General features: G+C 43.1%; 1 protein-coding gene across 1 annotated transcript in view; it reads left to right on the top strand.

The window, feature by feature from the left end:
* LOC139374232 (CDAN1 interacting nuclease 1) overlaps window positions 1-22471 on the top strand; it is an 82125-nt gene extending 59654 nt beyond the window's left edge. The window contains exon 12 of the mRNA XM_071115258.1: window positions 21097-22471. Within this exon, the coding sequence (XP_070971359.1) occupies window positions 21097-21253 (157 nt within the window). The 3' untranslated portion in view covers window positions 21254-22471. The remainder of the gene's footprint in view (window positions 1-21096) is intronic.
* Window positions 22472-26723: the final 4252 nt, after the last annotated feature.

Genomic DNA, 26723 nt, shown 5'->3' with positions numbered 1-26723 from the left:
TGGGTTGAGCTTAGTTCTTATTCTCCAGTACTAATACTGTATTTTTTGAGTTGAGCTTAGTTCTTATTCTCCAGTACTAATACTGTATTTTTTGGGTTGAGCTTAGTTCTTATTCTCCAGTACTAATACTGTATTTTTTGGGTTGAGCTTAGTTCTTATTCTCCAGTACTAATACTGTATTTTTTGGGTTGAGCTTAGTTCTTATTCTCCAGTACTAATACTGTATTTTTTGGGTTGAGCTTAGTTCTTATTCTCTAGTACTAATACTGTATTTTTTGGGCTGAGCTTAGTTCTTATTCTCCAGTACTAATACTGTATTTTTTGGGTTGAGCTTAGTTCTTATTCTCCAGTACTAATACTGTATTTTTTGGGTTGAGCTTAGTTCTTATTCTCCAGTACTAATACTGTATTTTTTGGGTTGAGCTTAGTTCTTATTCTCCAGTACTAATACTGTATTTTTTGGGTTGAGCTTAGTTCTTATTCTCCAGTACTAATACTGTATTTTTTGGGTTGAGCTTAGTTCTTATTCTCCAGTACTAATACTGTATTTTTAGCCCCGTTTAATTATACGGCGATTAAAGTCATCCTTTAACGAGTATAAGGAATATATAGGAATTTTCCAATTCTTGTTGGATTTGGTGCATTTCTTCACCACAGTCTTTGCAGATTTCTTGTTCAGATTGTGAGGTTGGCCTTACCTTGGGACTGTGTGGGCTCTGCTGATTGTCCTAAACCTAACGTTGTTGCTCACTTCACTAAATGTGCCCCACACATCACGTGACAGATAGGAAAGACTTGATACGGAGTGCAAATAAATGATAAACAGTTGGAAGGGAATAACATGGTGTTGACGTTGTCGTGATAAGATACTGTACTGGAGGAAGGACAGGCCAAATGAACAGGGTCAGCTATCGCACGTCCTCCACGGCTAAAGGTGTTGGCCTGGTTAGTCATGCTAGAAACAATATTTAGATTTCGCCAGAGCCTCGTAAATGCTCCAAGTGTGCACTGGGCAGGTTTCTCTCTCTTCCCCACTATTTTCACAAAACACCTTTTTGTCATTACTCATTTAGCTCAGCTAAGGAAATCCCAGTATGTGAAGACCATGAGAAAAGCCTCCCTTGTGCATACACACACACACACACACACACACACACACACACACACACACACACACACACACCGCTTTTGTTTTATCTCCCTCATAGCACCTGCTTCAGGCAATCTGCTCCCACTCCTCTTAAATGAATGTTGTCACGACCCTTCAGATTCTCACCCGGCTATGTGCTAATGAAAGGAGATGGTACAATTTGAAGTGACCAGGTAGGAGCCAGCAGAGCCAGCAGTGCACAGCTGAACCAGGAAAAGGATAGGGCACACAGACACACTGGCAGGGAGACAAAAGACAAGCTAACCGTTAGTCCTCTCTCTCTCGCTGATATACGCATTAAGCTTGTCATTAATACCACCCAGATCTCTGTGTGTGTGTGTGTGTGTGTGTGTGTGTGTGTGTGTGTGTGTGTGTGTGTGTGTGTGTGTGTGTGTGTGTGTGTGTGTGTGTGTGTGTGTGTGTGTGTGTGTGTGTGTGTGTGTGTGTGTGTGTGTGGCACACACACACTTGCACGTGCTGCTCTGCGTTTATCTGTGTTGGTTGAGCACTTATTGAATTGTTTATGACAGGCTTAATTGGGCTAATTGAAGACATTAAGATTACCTGTCAGCCTTGTGTATTCAAACTACCCGTCCGTCTGACAACTAGTGACAAGTGAGGGACCCCGTAGCATCCGTCATGATGGCGCCGTTCCAAGCGGTAATGGGGACAATAGGGGCCACTCTAATTTGATGTGGACAGCCTCTACCACGCTTTGTGGCCGGTGGAGGGGGGGGGGGGGGGGTAGTTTGGCCTAATGGAGTCCCCTTTGGCATCCTGACAGACCGATGAGGCAATTTGAAGGGAAAAGTCAAAGGGGCTCCAGTGTTTAGGGACATGAGAGAGAAGCCATTCGAGGGCAGTGGCCTTCACAGGGTGAGAGACAGACGGAGGAGGGAGATGGGTGTGGGTCTGTGTGTGATAGCATACAGTGACCACCGAGCAGTATGTAGGATGCAATATCTTTGTCTCAGGACTGACAATTGTCATTTGCTGCAGCTAGTAAGTTATCGTCAACATATGTCAATGTCTAAACACTGCTCCAATGCAAGGCCTGTATTTAGCTCTATATCTGTAGATACTTCCTCAAGATGACAACTTTGGCCCATTGCACTGCTTGTTGGTCTGCATTGGTATGTTATTCTTTTTGACATAGAAATGGGGGACTTTCCACACATGCACCACTGTCAGCAGGCTTGGGTTGCCAGGTCTTAGCCAGAGAGCTTTCTATTCTTCCTGTCAGGGAATGTGCTGCTGTTCTCTACTAGCCCCCCTCCTTTGTGAGCGTTATGTGTGTGTGTGTGGGGGGGGGGGTTGCTTTGCGGTATCATCGCTACGACAGATCAACGCTCTCATCCCCGGAGATCCCCCTGTTTGTTTTTCCTTCTTTCCAAAAGGGGTTAAACTGTCAGGTTGACAACTCGCTAGACTCTCCACTGCCCTCCACCTGTCCCCCTTCATCCCCAAACCAGTGAAAATCAATACCAGATTGCCCGAGGACCACTGTTTTGGCGTCTGCCTGACCCCTGGATGTCCCCCCCTCTTTCTCTCTCCCATTCTTTCATTACATATAGTGGTGTGTTTAACTTCCAGCCTGATCCCTCGCCTAATTAGTTTCGCTGGGTCCAGGTCGAGTAGTCTTTCTCTCCTTTCCTCTCTCTCTTCTCTCTCTCTCTCTCTCTCTCTCTCTCTCTCTCTCTCTCTCTCTGTGGCGCTTTGAAGGGACACAGGCCTGGGAGTAATAAAAAGGGCAAATCCCCACACACATACACACTGACAGACGCACGCACACACACACTCACTGATGCACAGACAGAAACCCCAGGAGTGGCTTGAGCAGGGATCTTTGTTTTGTTTTCTTAGCAAATTGTTTAAAACTACAATGAAATTTGATTTGCACCCCAGATCATCAGAGAAAACACTGGCGGTATCCCATGTAGCCCATCGCTAATGGAAAGTTGTGCTTGGACTAGTCCCAGGCCTGCTCTCTCTTCTGGGATAGTGTTGCATTTTGGGAGGCCTACTGATGACCACTACTGATGACAAGTGATGGGGTAAAGTCGATCTTATCGAGATCTTATATTTGATGATGTAGTGTTTTGACAGTATCGCAATATTATTTTTGTGCTAGTTTGCTGTACCTGCACCAAAACGCCAGTATTTTTCCTTCATAGCTTGTTCTCCATCTGCTTTTTAAATAGGGGGCACATTTGTTTTTGAGACTTGTTTAAATGACCGTTCAAAGCGCGTTTTGTCTTGTCCCTCTGCTGAAGACATATGGTGAGCAACATGTTTAGAACATCAAATCGTAGTAAAAATCACAGTATCATATCTTAATACATATAAAATCGTGAGAAATTCAATGTATATCGTATTGGTATCGTATTGGTACCGAAGTATGGTGATAATATCATATGGTAATGTCCCTGGCAGTTCCCTGCTCTACTGGTGACCTCAAATCCAACTGGCTCACGGTTAAACCACATGGAGTGACCACCATCCTGTTACAAAGTGGACATGAACATATACGTGTTTATACTGAACAAAACTATAAACGCAACATGAAAGATTTAACCAAGTTACAGTTCATATGTATAAGGAAATCAGTCAATTAGAATACATTCATTAGGTCCTAATCTATGGATTTCACATGACTGGGAATACAGATATGCATCTGTTAGTCACAGATACCTTAAAAAAATGGGCCTCAGGGTGTTGTCACAGTATCTCTGTGCATTCAAATTGCCATTGATAAAATGCAATTGTGTTTGTTATCTAGTTTATGCCTGCCATACCATAACCCCACCACCACCATGGGGCACTCTGTTCACAATGTTGACATCAGCAAGCCGCTCGCCCATATGACTCCGTACATGTAGTCTGCGGTTGTGAGGCCGGTTGGCGGTACTGCTACATTTTCTAAAACGACGTTGGAGGCGGCTTATGGTAGAGAAATGAACAACCACTTTTCTGGCAACAGCTCTGGTGTACATTCCTGCAGTCAGGACTCAAAACTTGAGACATCTGTGGCATTGTGTTGTGTAACAAAACTGCACGTTTTAGGCCTTTTTATTGTAATGATCATGCTGTTTAATCTGTTTATTGATATGCCACACCTGTCAGGTGGATGGATTATCTTGGAAAAGTAGAAATGCTCACTAACAGGAATGTAAACAAATGTGTGCACAACATTTTAGAGAAATCAGCTTTTTGTGTGTATGGACATTTTCTGGGATCTTTTATCTCAGCTCATGAAACTTCGGACCAACACTTTACATGTTGCGTTATTACTTTTCTTCTTCAGTGAAATTAAGTTATGTACTCTAGGAATATGTCGTCTTTGTAATATTTCAACTTTTGTTACTGTAGATAATATGGATCACGTTATCATTCAAGGTAAATAGTTGATTTAGCTAAGCCACTGATATCGGAGTACTTTTTGTGTTGTGTGTGTGTGTGTGTGTGTGTGTGCGTGCGTGTGCCGACCGCATGCCCAGGTGCTGCCGCTGGAGAGACCCAGCGACGTGTAGCCTTCTTGGCCTCCTCTCCCTGGGGCTACAAGTACCTTACAGGAATGTAAACAAAGTGCTGAGTAAGCAGACCACTTTCTGTGGACATTTATTCCTGCATCGTCCGCTCTAAATACCCAGGCACCCCAACCCGAGCTTGCCCCAGATTCTGCACAGAGCCGCCATACTAACCGCTAACTCCAGACTAGACCACGTTCCAAAGCTTACTGTCAAGCAGTGGATGGATGATACCACTCTAGTCTACATCTGTCAAGGAAACAGTCAAAGAGAAAGTCAACTTTTTATTTTCTCTCTATCTCCTCTTTTTTTTGTCGTAGAAAGGGGCTTGTTCGCAGCACCAGCTCATTAGGTGTGTAGCTGGAAGCAATATGGGCTGGAAAGAGAAGTTCAGATGGCTGAGTGCTGACATGTTGATTTAGTAGTGGTAACGCGACTGTGCACTTCCAAAGGTGCTGACTTGGACAAAAGCCAGGCCTGGTTTCTCCCAGGGAGAATCTAGGAGGGCTGCACTCTAAATTTGGGTTGGCCTTCTCTAAGATGGAAAGGCCTCGGGGCCTCCAGACAACAAACATTCACACCTCCCTGTATGCCCTGCTATTGATTCAGCCTTCATTAAAGCAGTAGAGGGGGATTGAATATGTGTCACGCTTACCTTGATCATGCTCTGACAGAGGGCTTAAGCTCTGTGTATTGTGCATATTGTTTCACCGGCAGGAAATGCAAACGTCCAAAGCAAACTGAGTAAGCTGAGTGAGTGGCGTGGTGAGGCTGAGTCGGATAGATCCATTCCATGTGTGTGATTTGTCTTTGAGTTCCTAAAGTGTGCTACAAGCCTATCAGCAGCATAAGGTCAGGTCAGGCCTTCTGAGACCAGACCAGAGCTAGACCATGGAGGCTATGTGTGTGTGCTGGATGTTTATCTCTGCAGATTAGTGGGAGGTAGAGGACACACACACATGCAAGTTTGCACACAGTCATTTGACCTCAGACACACACAACCTGTACACCCTCTGAAACACACTTGTATATACTCCTTGCACCCCACACAGCGTGCCCTGGCTGCCCCAGCAGGGCCAGATTGGGTTACAGTCCAAACTGTTGTTGATTAGGGCCGTGGCTGTAGAGCGGGCTCATCCCAAATTGAAAACACATTAGCAGGCAGGGTTAAGGGCAGGATTAGGGCCTGGGCCTGGTGCCGTGCCGGTGCAGTGCGGACACAAAATGGACGCCCTTTGACTGGGCTTCCCCAGAGACTGATGGTAATTATTAGCCGGGGCTTCTGGGAGTTCACAGTAACTGGTTAAAGGAGCGTGTATCCCCCTGACACTGTCGTCTGCATCCCCCCCAGCACACCAGGACACTTCCTGTCTCTGAGCAGGATTTAGAGACATGGGGATTCATTAAAGAGCCGAGGGGGGACTGTATACATCTCACAATTAGCACAAGGGCCAGTGTTTAGTTTTGGAGCTTAATAGGCCTTGTCTGAACACAATGAAAACATAGCTTTTCTTTATTTTTTATTGGATTCGTTCTGACATTTCTTGATTTAAATATATATATATATACAGAACCAGTCAAAAGTTTGGACACAGCTACTCATTTGAAGGGTTTTTCTTTATTTGTACTATTTTCTACATTGTAGAATAATAGTGAAGACATCAAAACTATGAAATAACACATATGGAATCATGTAGTAACCAAAAAAGTGTTAAACAAAATATATTTTATATTTGAGATTCTTCAAAGTAGCCACCCTTTGCCTTGATGACAGCTTTGCACACTCTTGGCGTTCTCTCAACCAGCTTCACCTGGAATGCTTTTCCAACAGTCTTGAAGGAGTTCCCACATATGCTGAACAGTTGTTGGCTGCTTTTCCTTCACTCTGCGGTCCAACTCATCCCAAAACATCTCAATTTGATTGAGGTAGGGTGATTGTGGAGGCCAGATCATCTGATGCAGCACTCCATCACTCTCCGTCTTGGTCAAATAACCCTTACACAGCCTGGAGGTGTGTTGGGTCATTGTCCTGTTGAAAAACAAATGATAGTCCCACTAAGTGCAAACCAGATGGGATAACGTATTGCTGCAGAATGCTGTGGTAGCCATGCTGGTTAAGTGTACCTTGAATTCTAAATAAATCACGGTGTCACCAGCAAAGCACCATCACACCACCTCCTCAATGCTTCACAGTTGGAACCACACATGCAGAGATCATCTGTTCACCTACTCTGCGTCTCACAAAGAAACGTCGGTTGGAACCAAAAATCTCAAATTTGGACTCATCAGACCTAAGGACAGATTACCTCTGGTCTAATGTCCATTGCTCGTGTTTTTTGGCCCAAGAAAGTCTCTTGTTATTATTGGTGTCCTTTAAATCAAATAACATTTTATTAGTCACATGCGCCGAATACAACAGTTGTAGACCTTACAGTGAAATGCTTACTTACGAGCCCCTAACCAACAATGCAGTTTCAAAAAATACAGATAAGAAAAAGAGATAAAAGGAACAATGAATTAAAGAGCAGCAGTGAAATAACAATAGCGAGACTATATACAGGGGGTACCGATACATAGTCAATGTGCGGGGGCACCGGTTATATGAGGTAGTATGTAGATAGAGTTATTAAAGGGATGATGCATAGATGACAACCGAGAGTAGCAGTGGCGTAAAGAGAGGGGGGGGCACACAGCAAATAGTCTGGGTAGCCATTTGACTAGATGTTCAGGAGTCTTATGGCTTGGGGGTAGAAGCTGTTTTAGAAGCCTCTTGGACCTAGACTTGGGGCTCCGGTACCGCTTGCCGTGTGGTAGCAGAGAGAAAAGTCTGACTACGGTGGCTGGAGTCTTTGACAAAAATGTTAGGGCTTTCCTCTGACACCGCCTGGTTTAGAGGTCCTAGATGGCAGAAAGCTTGGCCCCAGTGATGTACTGGGCCGTACGCACTACCCTCTGTAATGCCTTGCGGTCGGAGGCGGAGCAGTTGCTATACCAGGCAGTGATGGTGCAGCTGGAGGATCTGAGGACCCATGCCAAATCTTTTCAGTCTCCTGAGGGGAAATGGGTTTTGTTGTGCCCTCTTCATGACTGTCTTAGTGTGCTTGGATCATGTTAGTTTGTTGGTGATGTGAACACCAAGGAACTTGAAGCTCTCAACCTGCTCCACTGCGGCCCTGTCGATGAGAATGGGGGCATGCTCGGTCCTATTTTTCCTGTAGTCCACAATCATCTCCTTTGTCTTGATCATGTTGAGGGACAGGTTGTTGTCCTGGCACCACACGGCCAGGTCTCTGACCTCCCTATAGGCTGTTTCATAATTGTCGGTGATCAGGCCTACCACTGTTGTGTCATCAGACAATTTAATGATGGTGTTGGAGTCGTACCTGGCCATGCAGTCATGAGTAAGCAGGGAGTAGAGGAGGGGACTGAGCACGCACCCCTGAGGGTTTTGATGATCAGCGTGGCGGATGTGTTGTTACCTACCCTTACCACCTGGGGGTGACCCGTCAGGAAGTCCAGGATCCAGTTGCAGAGTGAGGTGTTTAGTCCAAGGGTCCTTAGCCTATTGATGAGCTTTGAGGGCACTATGGTGTTGAACGCTGAGCTGTAGTCAATGAATAGCATTCTCGCGTAGGTGTTTGTTTTGTCCAGGTGAGAAAGGGCAGTGTGGAGTGCAATGGAGATTGTATCTTCTGTGGATCTGTTGGGGCGATATGCAAATTGGAGCTGGTCTATGGTTTCTGGGTTGATGGTGTTGATGTGAGCCATGACCAGCCTTTCAAGGTACTTCATGGCTACAGACGTGAGTGCTACGGGTCGGTAGTCATTTAGGCAGGTTACCTTAGTGTTCTTGGACACAGGGACTATGGTGGTCTGCTTAAAACACGTTGGTATTGCAGACTCGGACAGGGAGAGGTTGAAAATGTCAGTGAAGACACTTGCCAGTTGGTCTACGCATGCCCGCAGTACACGTCCTGGTAATCCGTCTAGCCCTGCGGCCTTGAGTGTTGACCTGTTTTAAAGGGCTTACTCACATCAGCTACGGAGAGCGTGATCACACAGTCTTACAGAACAGATGGTGCTCTCATGCATGTTTCAGTGTTATTTGCCTCGAAGCGAGCATAGAATGAGTTTAGCTTGTCTGGTAGGCTCGTGTCACCTGGCAGCTCTCGGCTGTGCTTCCCTTTGTAGTCTGTAATGGTTTGCAAGCTCTGCCACATCCGACAAGCGTCAGATCCGGTGTAGTACGATTCGATCTTAGTCCTGTATTGACGCTTTGCCTGTTTGATGATTCGTCGGAGGGCATAGCGGGATTTCTTATATGCTTCCGGGTTCCCGCTCCTTGAAAGCGGCAGCTTTAGCTCAGTGCGGATGCTGCCTGTAATCCATGGCTTCTGGTTGGGGTATATACATATGATCACTGTGGAGACAACGACATCTATGCACTTAATGATGAAGCCGATGACTGATGTGGTGTACTCCTCAATGCCATCGGCGGAATCCCGGAATATATTCCAGTCTGTGCTAGCAAAACAGTCCTGTTTTTTAGCATCTGCTTCATCTGACCACTTTTTTTATTGATCTTCTCACTGGTGCTTCCTGCTTTAATATTTACTTGTAAGCCGGAATCAGGAGGATAGAATTATGGTCAGATTTGCCAAATGGAGGGCGAGGGAGATCTTTGTATGCGTCTCTGTGTGTGGAGTATAGGTGATCCAGAGTTATTTTTCCTCTGGTTGCACATTTAACATACTGATAGAAATTTGGTAAAACGGATTTAAGTTTCCCTGCATTAAAGTCCCCGGCTACTATCAGCGCTGCCTCTGGGTGAGCGTTTTCTTGTTTTCTTATGAAGGAATACAGCTCATTCAATGCTGCCTTAGTGCCAGCCTCTGACTGTGGTGGTATGTAAACAGCTACAAAGAATACAGATGAAAACTCTCTTGGTAGGTTGTGTATCAACAGCATATCATGAGAAACTCTACCTCAGGTGAGCAATAGCTCACGACTTCCTTAGATATCATGCATAGAACAGCATGCACCAGCTGTTGTTTACAAAAATATATAGACCACCGCCCCTTGTCTTACCAGACACCGCTGTTCTATCCTGCCGGTACATCGTATAACCAGCCAGCTGTATGTTGATGTTGTCGTCGTTCAGCCATGACTCCGTGAAGCATAAGATGTTACAGTTTTTAATGTCCCGTTGGTAGTTTTTAAATCTTCTGCGTAACTTGTTGATTTTATTGTCCAAAGATGGTACGTTTGCTAGCAGAATGGAGGGAAGTAGGGGTTTATTTGATTGATTCTGAATTCTCAGAAGGACCTTCGGCTCCTCTTTCTCCGCCTCCTCTTCATGCAGATCACGGGGCTTGTTCCTGAGGAAGCAGCGTATCCTTTGCGGTGGGCTCGTCAGTGTCATGAAAGGATAAAGAGGATTCTGCTAGTCCGACTAATTGCAGTACTGATTTCTATAAGTTATTTTCAGACATGAGACGGTAGCGGCAACATTATGTACAAAATAAGTTAAAAAATGTAATAAAAAGTTGCAAACAAAAAAACACAATCGGCTGGGGGCACGTAAAACGTCTGCCATATTCTTCGGCGCCATCTTAGTAGTGGTTTCTTTGCATCAATTAGACCATGAAGGCCTGATTCACGAAGTCTCCTCTAAACTGTTGATGTTGAGATTTCTGTTCCTTGAACCCTGTGAAGCATTTATTTGGGCTGCAATTTCTGAGGCTGGTAACTCTAATGAACTTATCCTCTACAGCAGAGGTAACTCTGGGTCTTCCTTTCCTGTGGCAGTCCTCATGAGAGCCAGTTTCATCATAGCGCTTGATTTTTGTGACTGCACTTGCTTGACTGACCTTCCTGATTGACTGACCTTCATATCTTAAAGTAATGATGGACTTTAGTTTCTCTTTGCTTATTTGAGCTGTTCTTGACATAATATGGACTTGGTCTTTTACCAAATAGGGCTATCTTCTGTATACTGTACCACCCCTACCTTGTCACAACACAGCTGATTGGCTCAAAAGCATTAAGAAGGAAATAAATTCCACAAATGAACTTTTAACAAAGCACACCTGTTAATTGAAATGCATTCCAGGTGACTACCTCATGATGCTGGTTGAGAGAATTCCAAGAGTGTGCAGAGCTGTCATCAAGGCAAGGGGTGGCTACTTTGAAGAATCTCAAATGTAAAATATATTTTGATTTGTTTAACACTTTTTTTTTGGTTACTACGTGATTCCATATGTGTTATTTCATAGTTTTGATGTCTTCACTATTATTCTACAATGTAGAAAATAGTAAAAATACTGAAAAACCCTTGAATGAGTAGGTGTGTCCAAACTTTTGACTGGTAGGTGCTTCAGGAAGCATGGCGTGAAATATCTTCAGATTACCTCAACAGATTGACAACTAGAATGACAAAGGTCTGCAAGCAGTAATTGCTGCAAATGGAAGATTCTTTGACGAAGGCAAAGTTTGAAAGACACAATTATTATTTCAATAAAAATCACTACTTATAACCTTGTCAACATCTTGACTATATTTCTTATTCACTTTGCAACTCATTTCATGTATGTTTTCATGGAAAACGAGGACATTTCTAAGTGACCCAAACTTTTCAACGTGTGTGTGTGTGTGTGTGTGTGTGTGTGTGTGTGTGTGTGTGTGTGTGTGTGTGTGTGTGTGTGTGTGTGTGTGTGTGTGTGTGTGTGTGTGTGTGTGTGTATATTAAATTAAATTATATATATATAATTTAATTTGTATATTGTGTCCTTTTTGACATTTTACTGCGTTGTTAGGTGCTAGTAACGTAAGCATTTTGCTGCACCCCCCTACATCTGCTAAACTGTACACGACCAATAAACTTTGATTTGACGAATTAGTGAATTAGTAAAATACTGATCTTTCACTCAACACAAGATTTAAGTGTGTGTTGAGTAAAACAACTCCGACACGACTCAGAGTTACAAGATTAAACTGTCCCTGGTTGTTGGAAGTGCTACTCGTTATTCCTTTGTTACATGAGAGACAAAATGCATTCTAAAGGCATCATCTCCTAATGAATTCCTACTCAGCATATCATAATGGAAGTGGTTGGTCCATTCTGGTGATGTAGAGTGCCATTCCCGGGGTGACGGGGAACACATCTCTGGGAGAGATCAGGTGAACTCCCCATCACGACACATGATCCAGTGAGGTAGAGGGGGAGAGAGCGAGATAAAAAAGTGAGAGAGTTGGAAAGGGCAAGAGAGGGACAGAGAGAAAGAGGAGCGTGAAAGATGGAGGGCGAGAGAGAAATGAAGAGCGATGGAAAGAGAAAGAAGAGTTTAATGCGTCCGCAGTGGATGGATGAAGATCTGTGCTGTAGCCATAGACCACCAGCTTGTGTACTGTGCTCTCTCTGGTAGAGAGAGCCCAGTGGGTCAGAGGTTTACATAGACTCAATTAGTATTTGGTAGCATTGCCTTTAAATTGTTTAACTTGGGTCAAATGTTTCAGGTAGCCTTCCACAAGCTTCCCACAATAAGTTGGGTGAATTTTGGCCCATTCCTCCTGACAGAGCTGGTGTAACTGAGTCAGGTTTGTAGGCCTCCTTTGCTCGCACACGCTTTTTCAGTTCTGCCCACACATTTTCTATGGGATTGAGGTCAGGGCTTTGTGATGGCCACTACAATACCTTGACTTTGTTGTCTTTAAACTGTTTTGCCACAACTTTGGAAGTAGGCTTGGGGTCATTGTCCATTTGGAAGACCCATTTTCGACCAAGCTGTAACCTCCTGACTGATGTCTTGAGATTTTGCTTCAATATATCCACATAATTTTCCTCCCTCATGATGCCATCTATTTTGTGAAGTGCACCAGTCCCTCCTGCAACAAAGCACCCCCACAACATGATGCTGCCACCCCCGTGCTTCACGGTTGGGATGGTGTTCTTTGGCTTGCAAGCCTCCTCCCCCTTTTTCCTCCAAACATAACGATGGTCATTATGGCAAAACAGTCCTATTTTTGTATCATCATACCAGAGGACATTTCTCCAAAAAGTATGATCTTTGTCCCCATGTGCAGTTGCAAACCGTAGTCTGGCCTTTTATGGCGGTTTTTGAGCAGTGGCTTCTTCCTTGCTTTCAGGTTATGTTGATATATGACTCGTTTTACTGTGGATATATATACTTTTGTACCTGTTTCCTCCAGCATCTTCACAAGGTAATTTGCTGTTGTTCTGGGATTGATTTGCACTTTTTGCACCTTAATACGTTCATCTCTAGGAGACAGAACGCATCTCCTTCCTGAGTGGTATGACGGCTGCATGGTCCCATGGTGTTTATACTTGCATACTATTGTTTGTACAGATGAACGTGGTACCTTCAGGCGTTTGGAAATTGCTCCCAAGGATGAACCAGACTTGTGGAGGTCTACAATTTTTTTTTTGAGATCTTGACTGATTTCTTTTGATTTTCCTGTGATGTCAAGCAAAGAGGCACTGAGTTTGAAGGTAAGCCTTGAAATACATCCACAGGTACTCAAGTCCTAACAGACTTCCCAAAACTATTGTTGGTTAACAAGAAATTTGTGGAGTGGTTGAAAAATTTGTTTTAATTACTCCAACCTAAGTGTATGTAAACTTCCGACTTCAACTGTATATGTGTTCGTTTTGCACATATTTCATACAGTGTTCATTCGGGCTCTCATCCACAGGCAGGATCCTGTTGTATCCGTTAATGAACCTGATAGAATCATCATCATTACGATCGTCCTCTTCTCCCCAGCTAGCACCGTGTCAGCCTTATTAGATGAGTCTAAATCTGGCCCTCCATCTCAGTTATCACAGACAGGCCAGGCCTGCTGCTTATTACATGTCTCAGTCCTACTCTCACCCATAGAGGCCAAGTGATTAGTACACCAGAGCAGGGTAATGAGCTTTAGTAGTTTGATACAATTATAACATCCAGATTCGGCTGGAGACGATCCTCGCTACCCTCCATGTATTAACCAGGTTATCAGTACAGCTGATAGGCTTTATAGGGTTGCAGAGAGTGATAAGATTAAAAGACGCTAGTTGGTGTCAGAAGTGGGATCCTGGTAGGAAGGCGTTAGGGTTGTGAGGGGTGATATGGGGGCTGTAAGTGGTAATTTTTGGAAGGCGTTAGGGTTGTGAAGGGTGATATGGGGGCTGTAAGTGGTAGTTTTTGGAAGGCGTTAGGGTTGTGAAGGGTGATATGGGGGCTGTAAGTGGTAGTTTTTGGAAGGCGTTAGGGTTGTGAAGGGTGATATGGGGGCTGTAAGTGGTAGTTTTTGGAAGGCGTTAGGGTTGTGAAGGGTGATAGTGTGATGGGATAAAGAAGGGTTCTAAAGTTGAAGCAGATAGTGGGGCTAGATTTGTGTAGGGCAATATAAGGTCATGACTGTTTTTGCTGTCAGAAGTGGGATCCTTGCTGTCGGAGCATGGGATTATGGGAAGGGATTTGGGGTTCTAAGGTCATATGATTAGCATGCTTAACAGTACATGGTTGTTTATGGGGTTGGGTCGACTGTTTCTTGGCCAGTTTCTTGTATTTCAGGCTATACGACATGAGCAGAGCCTTGACCAATGACAGCCAAGGTCAGAGGTCCCAGGGCAAGTCCTACTCTCAGGGTCACAGAGGTTTCCTGATAAACTCCATAATCGCCTCTAATCTCCCTTGCTCCTATTGGCATCCTACGCCGGTGGGCATAAACTCCCCTTCCCGCCATCCCCCTCTCCACCACAAACAGTTATAGAGGAATAAGAACCAAAAAGAGGCTTAGGTGGTGGGTGTGGTGCCCCAGTCTTGGTGTGTTTTTATTTTTTTATATATATAATATTTGTAGCATTTTCAGGCCAATTTTCTGCAATTCTCAGATGTTCTTCATGGAGCCGAGATTATACATTTTTGCAAGTAAATTTCCTGCAATTCTATACATTTAGCCATGGAGCTGAGAGAAACTGTTGCTGTTTTAAAGATAATTTCCTGCAATTCTATACATTTAGCAATGGAGCTGAGAGAAACTGTTGCTTTTTTAAAGATCATTTCCTGCAATTCTATACATTTAGCCATGGAGCTGAGAGAAACTGTTGCTGTTTTAAAGATAATTTCCTGCAATTCTATACATTTAGCAATGGAGCTGAGAGAAACTGTTGCTTTTTTAAAGATCATTTCCTGCAATTCTATACATTTAGCCATGGAGCTGAGAGAAACTGTTGCTGTTTTAAAGATAATTTCCTGCAATTCTATGAAATTTTAATGCTGTGTTATTTTGCTCAAACTTAATAACAAAATAAATCATATTAAATTGATTGTTTTCAATTCCACTGTCTATCTAGCTGTTATTTTGGTGATGGTTAGTTACCGAAGATAATATTATAAATAAAGATATAGGTCCATTATCATTTCACTTTGAGTTTTTTTGTATTCATTTTTTACAGTTTGTACTTAAGCATCCCAACAACAACAACAATCCCTGACGTCACGTCCCATTTCCAAGCCCCATCGACAGGAGGGGTGGAAAGGCATAAAACTGTGGGGCGAGTTGTTTTATTTTGTATTGCCCTCTATTCCACCTTAATTACGGGGATTTGGAGGCTGATCGTTGGCTCTGGCCCCCTGATATTTTTATTTGACATACCTGAGCAGAATTGAATGTTTCCAGAACCATGAAGGAGGGAGGAGGAGAAGAGAAGAGGTGGTGATGTGGGTTCTGTTGGTTGGCTGACTTGATTGTTCACCTTGTGTTATTTATGAACAGTCGGGCAGCAACACATGGGGGGGGGGGTTGCTTATTTACTGCCTGCTTCATTGGAGGCCACCTCTTTGGGCCGAATCAGACATTTAAATATCCTGTTTGTGGATAGGCTGGCGAAAGAGCCTTTATTATCAGTGCTGTGCTGTTATCATTGGGCTGACTGACGCAGGCAGGCCTCCAGACTGGGCTATTGAAATGTGCAGGCAGTAAGTACAGACAAATGCAGGGTTCTCAAGGAGGCCGTATCGGCTGGCTTACAGACCTGGAGTTCCACCGCCCAATTCAAGCCCTATAAATAAACCCCTATTAATCAGCCACCCACAGCAACAACTGACCATGGCTGTAAAGGCTGGTTTGGTCATCTCTCACACATACACTACTCTCTGTCTCTCTCTCGGTCTGTCTCCCATCCCTTCTGTTTCCACCCCTCTTTCTCTACCTCTATTCATCCCATTCTCTCTGTCTTTTACTTAGTCACTCTCCAACTTCTTCCCTAAAGGGGTTGAGCAGGTTCCAGACCTGTATTTCAAGGGAGAGAGAAAAATAAAAGAATCCCCTGACTTAGCTCATGTTTGGCTGTGCCTTTACCAGTTTACCTTGCGACCTGATGTATGGACTGGCCAACAAAGACGTCTTTGTGTGGAGACCTCAACCCTGTAAGGTTCACCGTCATGTAGGGACTTATGCTATCTGAATCATTTCAGGGTCATTTGTTGAAACAGTTTTGTTGGTAATGTAGAATGAGAGGAAAGTATGGTAAAGTCGGGGGTAATTTTGTCTTCATTTCGGTTACATTGCGGTGGTAATTTATAAACCAAATAGTGTCGAATAAACGTGTTTTCTTGTGCAGATTTATCAGAGAACCGCCTCACTATTCTTGACACGTCAAATGAACCTTGATCTTTGTTTCTTTTTGGAATGTTAAAGGCTGAAATATAGGCCTTGCTCTCTGACATCCAGGGACATTCACAGAGTGTACTGTGGTGCTACTAAGAAATTAAATAAAACATTTTTATAACTTTCCATTAGAACTACTGTGGAGAGGTTGAATCTGACATGTGGAGGGCTGCAATTAGTCAATTAATTACGCTACAATTGTATATGCGCACATGCTAGTGTGTGTGTGTGTGTGTGTGTGTGTGTGTGTGTGTGGCAGCAGCAGCACTAATACTATTCTCTGTACACCTCTATTTGCATCTTTTTTTGTTCCTAAGTGCTGTGCTCTCATTAAGCTGCTGTTCTAAGCAGCATGGCACCTGCTTTCAGAGAGAACCCACACCACCCGCTCGTTAACGCTAACGACAGACAGTGTGCCTGGCAGTCCCAATCTCCGCCCATCCTGACTTGTCAAGCCAAGTGTCCCCACTCGCTGAAATTAGCTACATTTCACAAACAATTTCACAAACTCGTTATGCAGTTAGGTGTTTATTGGAAGATCGCCGACTTTCCCCTGAGCGGCGGATAATACGCACCCGCTAGGTTAAGGAGAGAGGCAACCCCCATAATAAGCCGCAATTACAGAAACTGGAGCCTCGAATCGGTTTACAATTCATTACCATGCTCCTTTAGAGGAGGTTTATAATTCATTACCATGCTCCTTTAGAGGTTTATAATTCATTACCATGCTCCTTTAGAGGAGGTTTATAATTCATTACCATGCTCCTTTAGAGGAGGTTTTTAATTCAATACCATACTCCTTTAGAGGAGGTTTATAATTCATTACCATGCTCCTTTAGAGGAGGTTTATAATTCATTACCATGCTCCTTTAGAGGAGGTTTTTAATTAATCACCATACTCCTTTAGAGGAGGTTTATAATTCATTACCATGCTCCTTTAGAGGAGGTTTATAATTCATTACCATGCTTCTTTAGAGGAGGTTTATAATTCATTACCATGCTCCTTTAGAGGAGGTTTATAATTCATTACCATGCTCCTTTAGAGGAGGTTTATAATTCATTACCATGCTCCTTTAGAGGAGGTTTATAATTCATTACCATGCTCCTTTAGAGGAGGTTTATAATTCATTACCATGCTCCTTTAGAGGAGGTTTATAATTCATTACCATGCTCCTTTAGAGGTTTATAATTCATTACCATGCTCCTTTAGAGGAGGTTTATAATTCATTACCATGCTCCTTTAGAGGAGGTTTTTAATTCATCACCATACTCCTTTAGAGGAGGTTTATAATTCATTACCATGCTCCTTTAGAGGAGGTTTTTAATTCAATACCATACTCCTTTAGAGGAGGTTTATAATTCCTTACCATGCTCCTTTAGAGGAGGTTTATAATTCATTACCATGCTCCTTTAGAGGAGGTTTTTAATTCATCACCATACTCCTTTAGAGGAGGTTTATAATTCATTACCATGCTCTTTTAGAGGAGGTTTATAATTCATTACCATGCTCCTTTAGAGGAGGTTTATAATTCATTACCATGCTCCTTTAGAGGAGGTTTATAATTCATTACCATGCTCCTTTAGAGGAGGTTTATAATTCATTACCATGCTCCTTTAGAGGAGGTTTATAATTCATTACCATGCTCCTTTAGAGGAGGTTTATAATTCATTACCATGCTCCTTTAGAGGAGGTTTATAATTCATTACCATGCTCCTTTAGAGGAGGTTTATAATTCATTACCATGCTCCTTTAGAGGAGGTTTACAATTCATTACCATGCTCCTTTAGAGGAGGTTTATAATTCATTACCATGCTCCTTTAGAGGAGGTTTATAATTCATTACCATGCTCCTTTAGAGGAGGTTTACAATTCATTACCATGCTCCTTTAGAGGAGGCTTATAATTCATTACCATACTCCTTTAGAGGAGGCTTATAATTCATTACCATGCTTCTTTAGAGGAGGTTTATAATTCATTACCATGCTCCTTTAGAGGAGGTTTATAATTCATTACCATGCTCCTTTAGAGGAGGTTTATAATTCATTACCATGCTCCTTTAGAGGAGGTTTATAATTCATTACCATGCTCCTTTAGAGGAGGTTTATAATTCATTACCATACTCCTTTAGAGGAAGTTTATACATTGAGTTTTGTAAGAGTTTCTGTTTATTTTTGACTTTGTCCAATGAAAATACCTGGGCCCCATCGTTTGTGGTCTCCAACCGTACTTACTTAACCTCGACCCCATGTTACGACCCTTGACCCTTTGCTTACCTCACCACCTATCCTCCGTCAGCACCAGTATTATTGTTCTAGAGCTAGGCCTTGCTCTGGGATTTTACTTTAACGTCCTCCACTTGTATTGACTCTTATTAATTCAGAGTAGGAGTCAAAACCCATTTTGTTCCCCTGTGCTTATAATTTAGCTTGTTTCAATTTGTGCCTGGCCTCCCCTGACAAACCATGGCTGTGATGTATCGTACATCGCTGTACGCGTTATCTGTTGACGTACAGTTTTAACCTTTTCAGAAGGTTGCCTCTCCCCTCTCTATGAACCGTTCCCCCCTCTCCTCTTCTCCCGGCCCCCCTCGCCAAGTGATGAGTACATACAGTACAGGAAAGAGGAGCGTAACCCCTTCTTCAGAGTCATCTAATGTAAATGTTTAGGTTTTGATTCCATAACAATTCCATAAAGAGAGTTGTGGTGCTGCCCGTGCCGTGGCTGGTTGGAATATGAGGGGGAAAGGAGGTCTGAGCCTGCCCTGTGTGGAGTGAATAGGCTGAGCTATGTGTGTGACTTTGCGGTGAACTTGCCGTTTACATCTGTGGGCTTTCTCTGGGGCTGTTAGCTTTGGCCCGTTGGTTTGCTCACAGATACAGGGCCGTAAATCACACACTGTAAAACAGGGAATGCAGGACGGGGGTGCAGGAGTGTACTGCTTTTAGGGGCTGGTACAGGAAGAGGGAGTGTGTAGGCCTACATGTGTGTACATGCTTTATGTGTGCCAGTTGGTTGACCAGGAATACATTTTGCATGCATTCCTTGAAAGTGTAAATGTAACTATAGTGTGATGTAAAGGCTGATGTCATGACACCTGACTACCTCTGCAGGTTGTGCAGGGCTTTAAGCTGACCTTTTTTACAAGGAGCACGTGTGTGCCTAAGTTGAAAAATGTAGGAGCACGTAAAGAACTTTAGGACCACAATGAAAATGTGAAGTCCAGGTCACACGGCAAAAATATATTTAGGCGCATGTGCGTGTAAAATGTTCACACTGGAGCGCTCTGTTGTGGTTATTTACATCGCTAAGATGTCTTGTCACACACAGGTCAGAGGTCAACGAGACGATTATTTATAATCACACCTATGCAGTATCACCAAGCACATAACTTACAGTTGCTACTATTCTGAGCATTAGTGTTCCTATCCTTCTGTGGTGTTGGCTGGGGTTGTTACTTTTAATAGGCTGTGATTTGATGATTGATCGCGGAACCTTCCAAGGTTATGAAGGTTTTATGAACTCTGCCTTTGGGCTGAACTTCCTGGTTCACTCTCTGCAGCCCCTTTGGGCAGCTTCCTGTCTGGCTCTTCAGAGACGTCTTCAGAGACCTCAAAACACCCTTTACTGTCTGAGGATAGAGTGTCAGGAACCAGATTGCCTTACTTCACTGTTCACTCCCAATCTGTTTTTGTGCGCAAAGGGGGCTGCTCTCCCGAACCTGAAAGTTCAACTGTGACATGACTTTATGCATGGCGGCTAGAGTTCAAAGAATAGGTATGATCTGCGCTACACATAGGGGGCCACTGGCAGATCTTTGGGGTGTAATAAATAGCTTGGAAGATGATTTATCACATGTCAGGGAGAAGCAGTGAAATAGCGCAATGCTTCTCCAGCCACACTGCCATTTTAATTGCTTCCGAGCCTTTTCAATGGGGCTCAGGATATGTGATGGGGCCTATAAAACACGACGCTGCGACGAGAGCTAGACAGAAAGAGGTGTGGTGGGGGGGGGGGTGTACATTTGAATATTGTCTGAACTTGACTTTTCCTCGGCTGCTTGGCGAGTCGTCATTATTCGTTGTGCTTTGGAACAGCACCGTGAGCCTAGGCAAAGTGGCTGTCTGTCTGTCGGCCTGGAGAGTGAAGCATGTGAATGAAACAGCTGGACGCTGCTGGACTAGCTTAGCTAGTTTGCCTCGCTGTCACAGACCGATGCACTGTTTTAGTGGGGCAGTTCACTTAGCCTCTTAGTTGAACTCTCTCTGGGCACTGTGCACTGTATAGGAAGGAGCCTTCTGATGACAGAGAGGTTTCTAGGGCTGGCTGGGGCTTTGTTGCTACTATGATTATTGCTATTTCAGTGCCATTGTAAGGTGATCCAGTGTGTATATCACTGTGTCAGTGGGATCTTATCGCACCGGCAGCTTTTTGTTTGATTCAGCACAAGTTTCCTGGACAGGGATCAAAGGAGTGCACCTCAAAGAGCTTATCTCCTCTGTATATCTCAATCAATCTCTCTCTCTCTTTCTTTCTCTCCTTCTCTCTCGCTCACTCTCTAATTCACTGTCACTGTCATCCTCCCGAAATCCAAAGTAAACAGCCATAAGCATATGGGATTTGGGTGGGAAACTGTCTGGAAGCTTCTTCAGTACCTCACTATGTTGTCTCTGTTCTGTTGATGAATGCCTTGCTCGACAGTTTGATGACATCAACGTTAATGTCTTTCTGTCTTCTCCCACTCCATAGGTTTGGTCCAGGACTGGTCATCTACTGGCATGGTTTCATTGGTGAGCTGGACAGCCAGAGAGACAGAGGCATACTGCTCAAAGACTGCTTCCCGTCTGACATTGTGACCCTCTGCCACGGGACCAGCCCAGCCACGACTGACTCACTGACTGGCTGACACTGGCCTGAGCAAGGGGAGGGAGAGGAGAGTTCAGGGGGAGTGGTAGGGTTAAGGAAGGGTATCGCAGAGGTGGATACGTGGATCCGGAAGCAATTTAGCTTTCCTGCGGCGCAAGACTACTGGCAAATATCTGCTCTGAACTCTAGATGAACCTCCCTCCATCCCCTCCTCTCCCATTCTCTCTTTGTCAGCCAGCCAGCCAGGGTCAGGCTCATACCTTGGTGCGAAAACAAGGCTGGGAGTTTGTCCTGGTGCTGGTCAGCCTGTAGCCCCCACCGTGGCCCCGGAGGCCCCTAGAAGAGAACAGGACATGCCCTTATCACACAGTGGGCCCTGGCCCTCGTCACTCGTTCCTCTGCTCTCCATAGGCAGATAAGGGAGGTGGGGTTTGGTGGAAATGGGGGTGAGGGAGGATGTCTATCTACCTTCTACGTCACTCACTGACCTCTGTCACTCTGTAGGGGGCAAACAGATCCCTTCTGATTGGCTTGGGACTTTTCTCTGACCTCTTGCCCTCTGTTGTTGAGGATGTTGTCTTTGTTATGATATGTCACATTGATAGGAAAACATTGTCCTGGTCAAACAGGTTTATAAATCTAAACATTTGTATCTTTTATGTCTGTCTTAAATATTTAGCTATTGACTTATGGACTTTAGGTTCAGTCCTGTTTTGTAATTGAAAACCATATGGAATGCACTCATCACTGTAATTATTTAAGATGAATGACGAAATGTATTATCCAAGTTTACGAACAAGCACTCGCACAAAGCACAGTACGGTATGTCCTGTGCGAGACACAAGTACAAGTTCACAGATGGTGTTAGAGCCACAGCAGCGTAGCGTAGACTTCTACGTACATACCTGATGTCCATGTGGTCTCCCCAGCAGTCGTCTGTTGCTCATCTTTCCACCCTTAGATCCTTTTATGAGCAGCTCTTAATGGAAGAAACACGGCTGAGCCTGGAGCAGTGGCGTGGGCAGCGTAAAGTCAAATGTTTTTTTTTAAAGGCATATACAGTGCTCTCAGAAAGCATTTATACCCCGTGACTTATTCCACATTTTGTTGTGTTACAGCCTGAATGAAAAATGTATTCAATGTTGTTTTTTTCACCCATCTACACAAAATACCCCTTAATGGCGAAGTGAAAAAGTTATTTTTTTAAGTGTTTGCAAATGTATTAAAAATCAAATAAAGAAATATCTCATTTCCGTAAGTTTTCACACCCCTGAGTCAAAACTTTGTAGAAGCACCTTAGGCGGTGACACTGTTAGGATAGGCTTCCATTTGTCCCATCGCTCATTTAACTGGACCCAATTCACAGTAGCCTAGTAAATGGATAAGCTATTTCAAGTATTTTGCCCTATCCGGTCCGAAGCATAGTTTAAAGGTAGAACAGGTGGTTCACCACCATCTGTATATTGTAATGTCAAATTTCTCAAGAAGACATTATTTCATTTAGAAACAATACATAAATCATAAATTCTTCACCTTTTATGGCCATGATGAGAACATATTCCCTAAGTAGCCATATAAGAAATTACCATGCTCATCTCTCATTAATTGGGCCTATTAGATATGCTATTATAATTTCAAACTTTCGCTCTCTGAAAGGAAACGCGGTTTATAACATACAGGTGAACAGACAGTAGATATTTTACATGGATGTGTGTAAGCTACCACTGTAAGTATAGCCTACTGTAGTAAAAACAATCATCAGAGTAGATATTGTTTCAGAATTCGCAGGCGGTGCAGGATATTTAGGTTAGGAAAAAAGTAAATGCATAACAGTATGAATTCAATCCGTTTACAGTACAGGTCCACAACAACTTGCTATTGTTTTTTGTCTTTCAGAAACGGTCAGATAGACTACAGCAAATGTCACTGTAAAAGAAAACATTCTGCCAACACCTCCAAAGATATTTGATCAAGTTCGACAATGCTATATCCTTTAGACAGCCTACCGTCTTGGCCTAATTCCAATACTTCCATAGTATACAGCAAATAAGGGCGTTATTGTCACCATTAAAGGTGAATGGTGGATGTTTTTCAGGCGGATGCTCGTTCATGCATGCAGAGTTTTACGACAGGTCTGATTTATAGCTGGTAATATGCGTATGTATGGTGTGCGCCAAGTTTATAAATCTCTATTTTTGTGTGTACAGTCTTTTCAGAAATGGCACAAGCAGATATTTTGTGTAAAATTTACACAACGGTTAAAGATGAGGCCCCAGAGGAGCAAGGTAAGCTTGAGATCAAGAACGTCCTCTCTCTTTCTCTTCTCCCCTTCTAATCACCCGCAGACCAGTCCTGACCTGATACCCACTATATACTGTCCACCCCCAACAACACCCTCTGAAAAACAACGGCCATACCATCATCATGGGAGATTTGAATACCAAACACACTGATTTTAACTGTAATATCACAAACCACTCGTGAAGAGTACTAGGGGTCATCCTCGACACAGATTTCAATCAAATGTATTTATAAAGCCCTTTTTACATCAGCCGATGACACAAAGTGCTATACAGAAACCCAGCCTAAAACCCCAAACAGCAAGCAATGCAGATGTAGAAGCACCATGCGCATATACTATGCACACACACACACAGTATAGCAGTGGGGCAGTCACCCACTCCTATACTTGTGTGTATGTGTGCATGCTCATACATAGCCTTGCAGAGGCTACAGCATGGTAGTATAGTGTATGTCTGTGTATCCATCTATGCAAAAGCGGGGGGGGGGGGACTTAAATACCAGTAAAGTGTTGCATGATTTGTTAGCCTTAAACCTCTAACCTTTAGCCGGCTTCCATTTAGGCCTAGGTCCCACCATGAGGAGGCCGGGAGGTTCGTGGCTGTTTTGCTGGGCGGTCATGGCTTCCTCAGTCAGGCCCCCAGCCCCCTGCAGCAAGCCCCCTGCTTCAGCCCCGGTACAAAACAACTGTCCCCAAGTGTCCAGTTAAACACAGCCTTATTGCCGGGCCGTGGAATGCTTAGACATCACTTTACGGCTTCTCTCGGACACAAAACAAGCTTTTTCTAAACAGAGGAGGGAACATTTCAGCGAGCAAAAAATAGTAATATATTTATATATATATATTTTTTTTAAATGGCAGATTCAGTTCCTCTCAGGTTTCAAGCCTTCCTGCCATTGTTTTCCAAGATGGCTGTCACACAAAAGAGGAGCTGGGGTCAACCCCAATAAATTCATTTTTGCACACAATGCTAAACCAAATAGGGCTTTTTTTAAACCTGCTTCTAAGGCTCTGGGTCAACCCAGAGAGATTTCCATGATGTGAGTGCAAATTTAGAAAAGGGTTCCATCAGGTGATTTTGTGAAAGTTCAATTCTTTATGTTGTGTTTTCCTTGACTGCTGTCTCTTTTTAGATTCATTGTTCTTGTCACAACAATGGGACAGTGAAACCTCCCCAGATATGGATGGTCTGGAGTGGAGGGCTTGCTTCCTGGGGCCAAGGGGGACCAGGACTCCCTGTGCTCTGCTCTGTTGGTAATGTGAACCTGGTCTCAGATAACCTGGAGAAACAGAGAATCACACCACCTGGCTCCATTCTATAAGCCTGGATGGAGGAGCGAGAACTGTCTTGTTCAAATCAAATCTTATTTGTCACATGCTTTGTAAACAACATGTAGCAGTGAAATGCTTACTTACGAGCCTTTCCCAACAATGCAGAGAGAAAGAAAATGGAGAAGTAATAGAAAAGTAATAGCACGTAGTAATGAATACACGAGTAACGATAACTTGGAGGGTATGCAGGGTACCAGTACCGAGTTTATGTGCAGGAGTAGGAGGTCATTGAGGACAGTGTCTTCAGAAAGTATTCACACCCTTGACTTTTTCCACATTTTGTTGTTACAAGGTGGGATTTAATTGTCATTTTTTGTCAATGATCTACAAAAAGTACTCTAATGTCAAAGTGGAAGAAGAATTCTAACATTTGTAAAAAAAAATCCTGAAAATAAAGCACTAATACATTTTCATTACATAAGTATTCAACACCCTGAGTCAAACATGTTAGAATCACCTTTGGCAGCGATTATATCGGAGTCTTTCTGGGTAAGTCTCTAAGAGCTTTGTACACCTGGATTGTACAATATTTGCATATTATTTTTATTATTCTTGTCAAGTTATTTGTTGGTCATTGCATAGATGTTCAAGACGATTTAAGTCAAAACTGTAACTAGGCCATTCAGGAACCTTCAACGTCATCTTGGTAAGCAATATTTGGCCTTATGTTTTAGGTTATTGTCCTAGTGAACGGTCAATTTGTCTCCCAGTATTTGTTGGAAAGCAGACTGAACACGGTTTTCCTCTACAATTTTGCCTGTGCTTAGCTGTATTCCGTTTCTTTTTATCTTAAAAAACCTTAGTCCTTGCCGATGACAAGTATACCCATAACATTATGCAGCCACCACCATGCTTGAAAATATGAAGAGTGGTACTCAGTGATGTGTTGGATTTGCCCCCAAAATAAAGTTTTGTATTCAGGACAAAAAGTTTATTTCTTTGCCACATTATTTGCAGTATTACTTAAGTGCCTTGTTGCAAACAGGAGGAATGTTTTGGAATATTTTTATTCTGTACAGGCTTCCTTTTCACTCTGTCATTTAGATTAGTATTGTGGAGTAACTACAATGTTGTTGATTCATCCTCAGTTTTCTCCTATCACAACCATTAAACTCTGTAACTGTTTTAAAGTTGCCATTGGCCTCGATTAAATCCTTGTGCGGTTTCCTTCCTGTCCAGCGACTGCGTTTGGAAGGACGCCTGTATCTTTGTAGTGACTGGGTGAATTGATACATCATCCAAAGTGTAATTAATAACTTTACCATGCTCAAAGGGATATTCAATGTCTGCTTTTAAAGTGTTTTACTCATCTAACAATGGGTGCCCTTTGCGAGACATTGAAAAACCTTCCTGGTCTTTGTGGTTGAATCTGTGTTTGAAATTCACTGCTCAACTGAGGGACCTTAGAATTATCTGTATGTGATTTGGTAATCATTCAAAAATCATGTTAAACACTATTATTGAAAACAGAGCGAGTCCATGCATCTTATTATTTTACTTGTTAATTAAGCAAATGTATACTCCTGAACTTATTTAGGCTTGCCATAACAAAGGAGTTGAATACTTATTGACTGAAAACATTTCAGCTTTTCATACATTTCAAAAAATGTCCTAAAACATAATTCCACTTTGACATTATGGGGTACTGTGTGTAGGCAAGGGGTGTGAATACTGTGTAAATACTTTCTGAAGGCACTGTAGATATGTACAGTAAATACTACACATCTATTATAACTAGGAATAAAGTGACTAGGCAACAGGATAGATAATGAACAGTAGCAGCAGCATATGTGTTGAGGAAAAAAAGATTTGTGCAAAAAGGGTCAATGCAGATAGTCCGGGTAGCTATTTGGTTAACTATTTAACTAACTATTTA

Source organism: Oncorhynchus clarkii, chromosome 19 (assembly GCF_045791955.1).
Source record: "Oncorhynchus clarkii lewisi isolate Uvic-CL-2024 chromosome 19, UVic_Ocla_1.0, whole genome shotgun sequence".
Classification (NCBI taxonomy): domain Eukaryota; kingdom Metazoa; phylum Chordata; class Actinopteri; order Salmoniformes; family Salmonidae; genus Oncorhynchus; species Oncorhynchus clarkii.
Note: the sequence above shows the minus strand (reverse complement) of the source record. Positions and strands in the feature narration are given on the sequence as shown.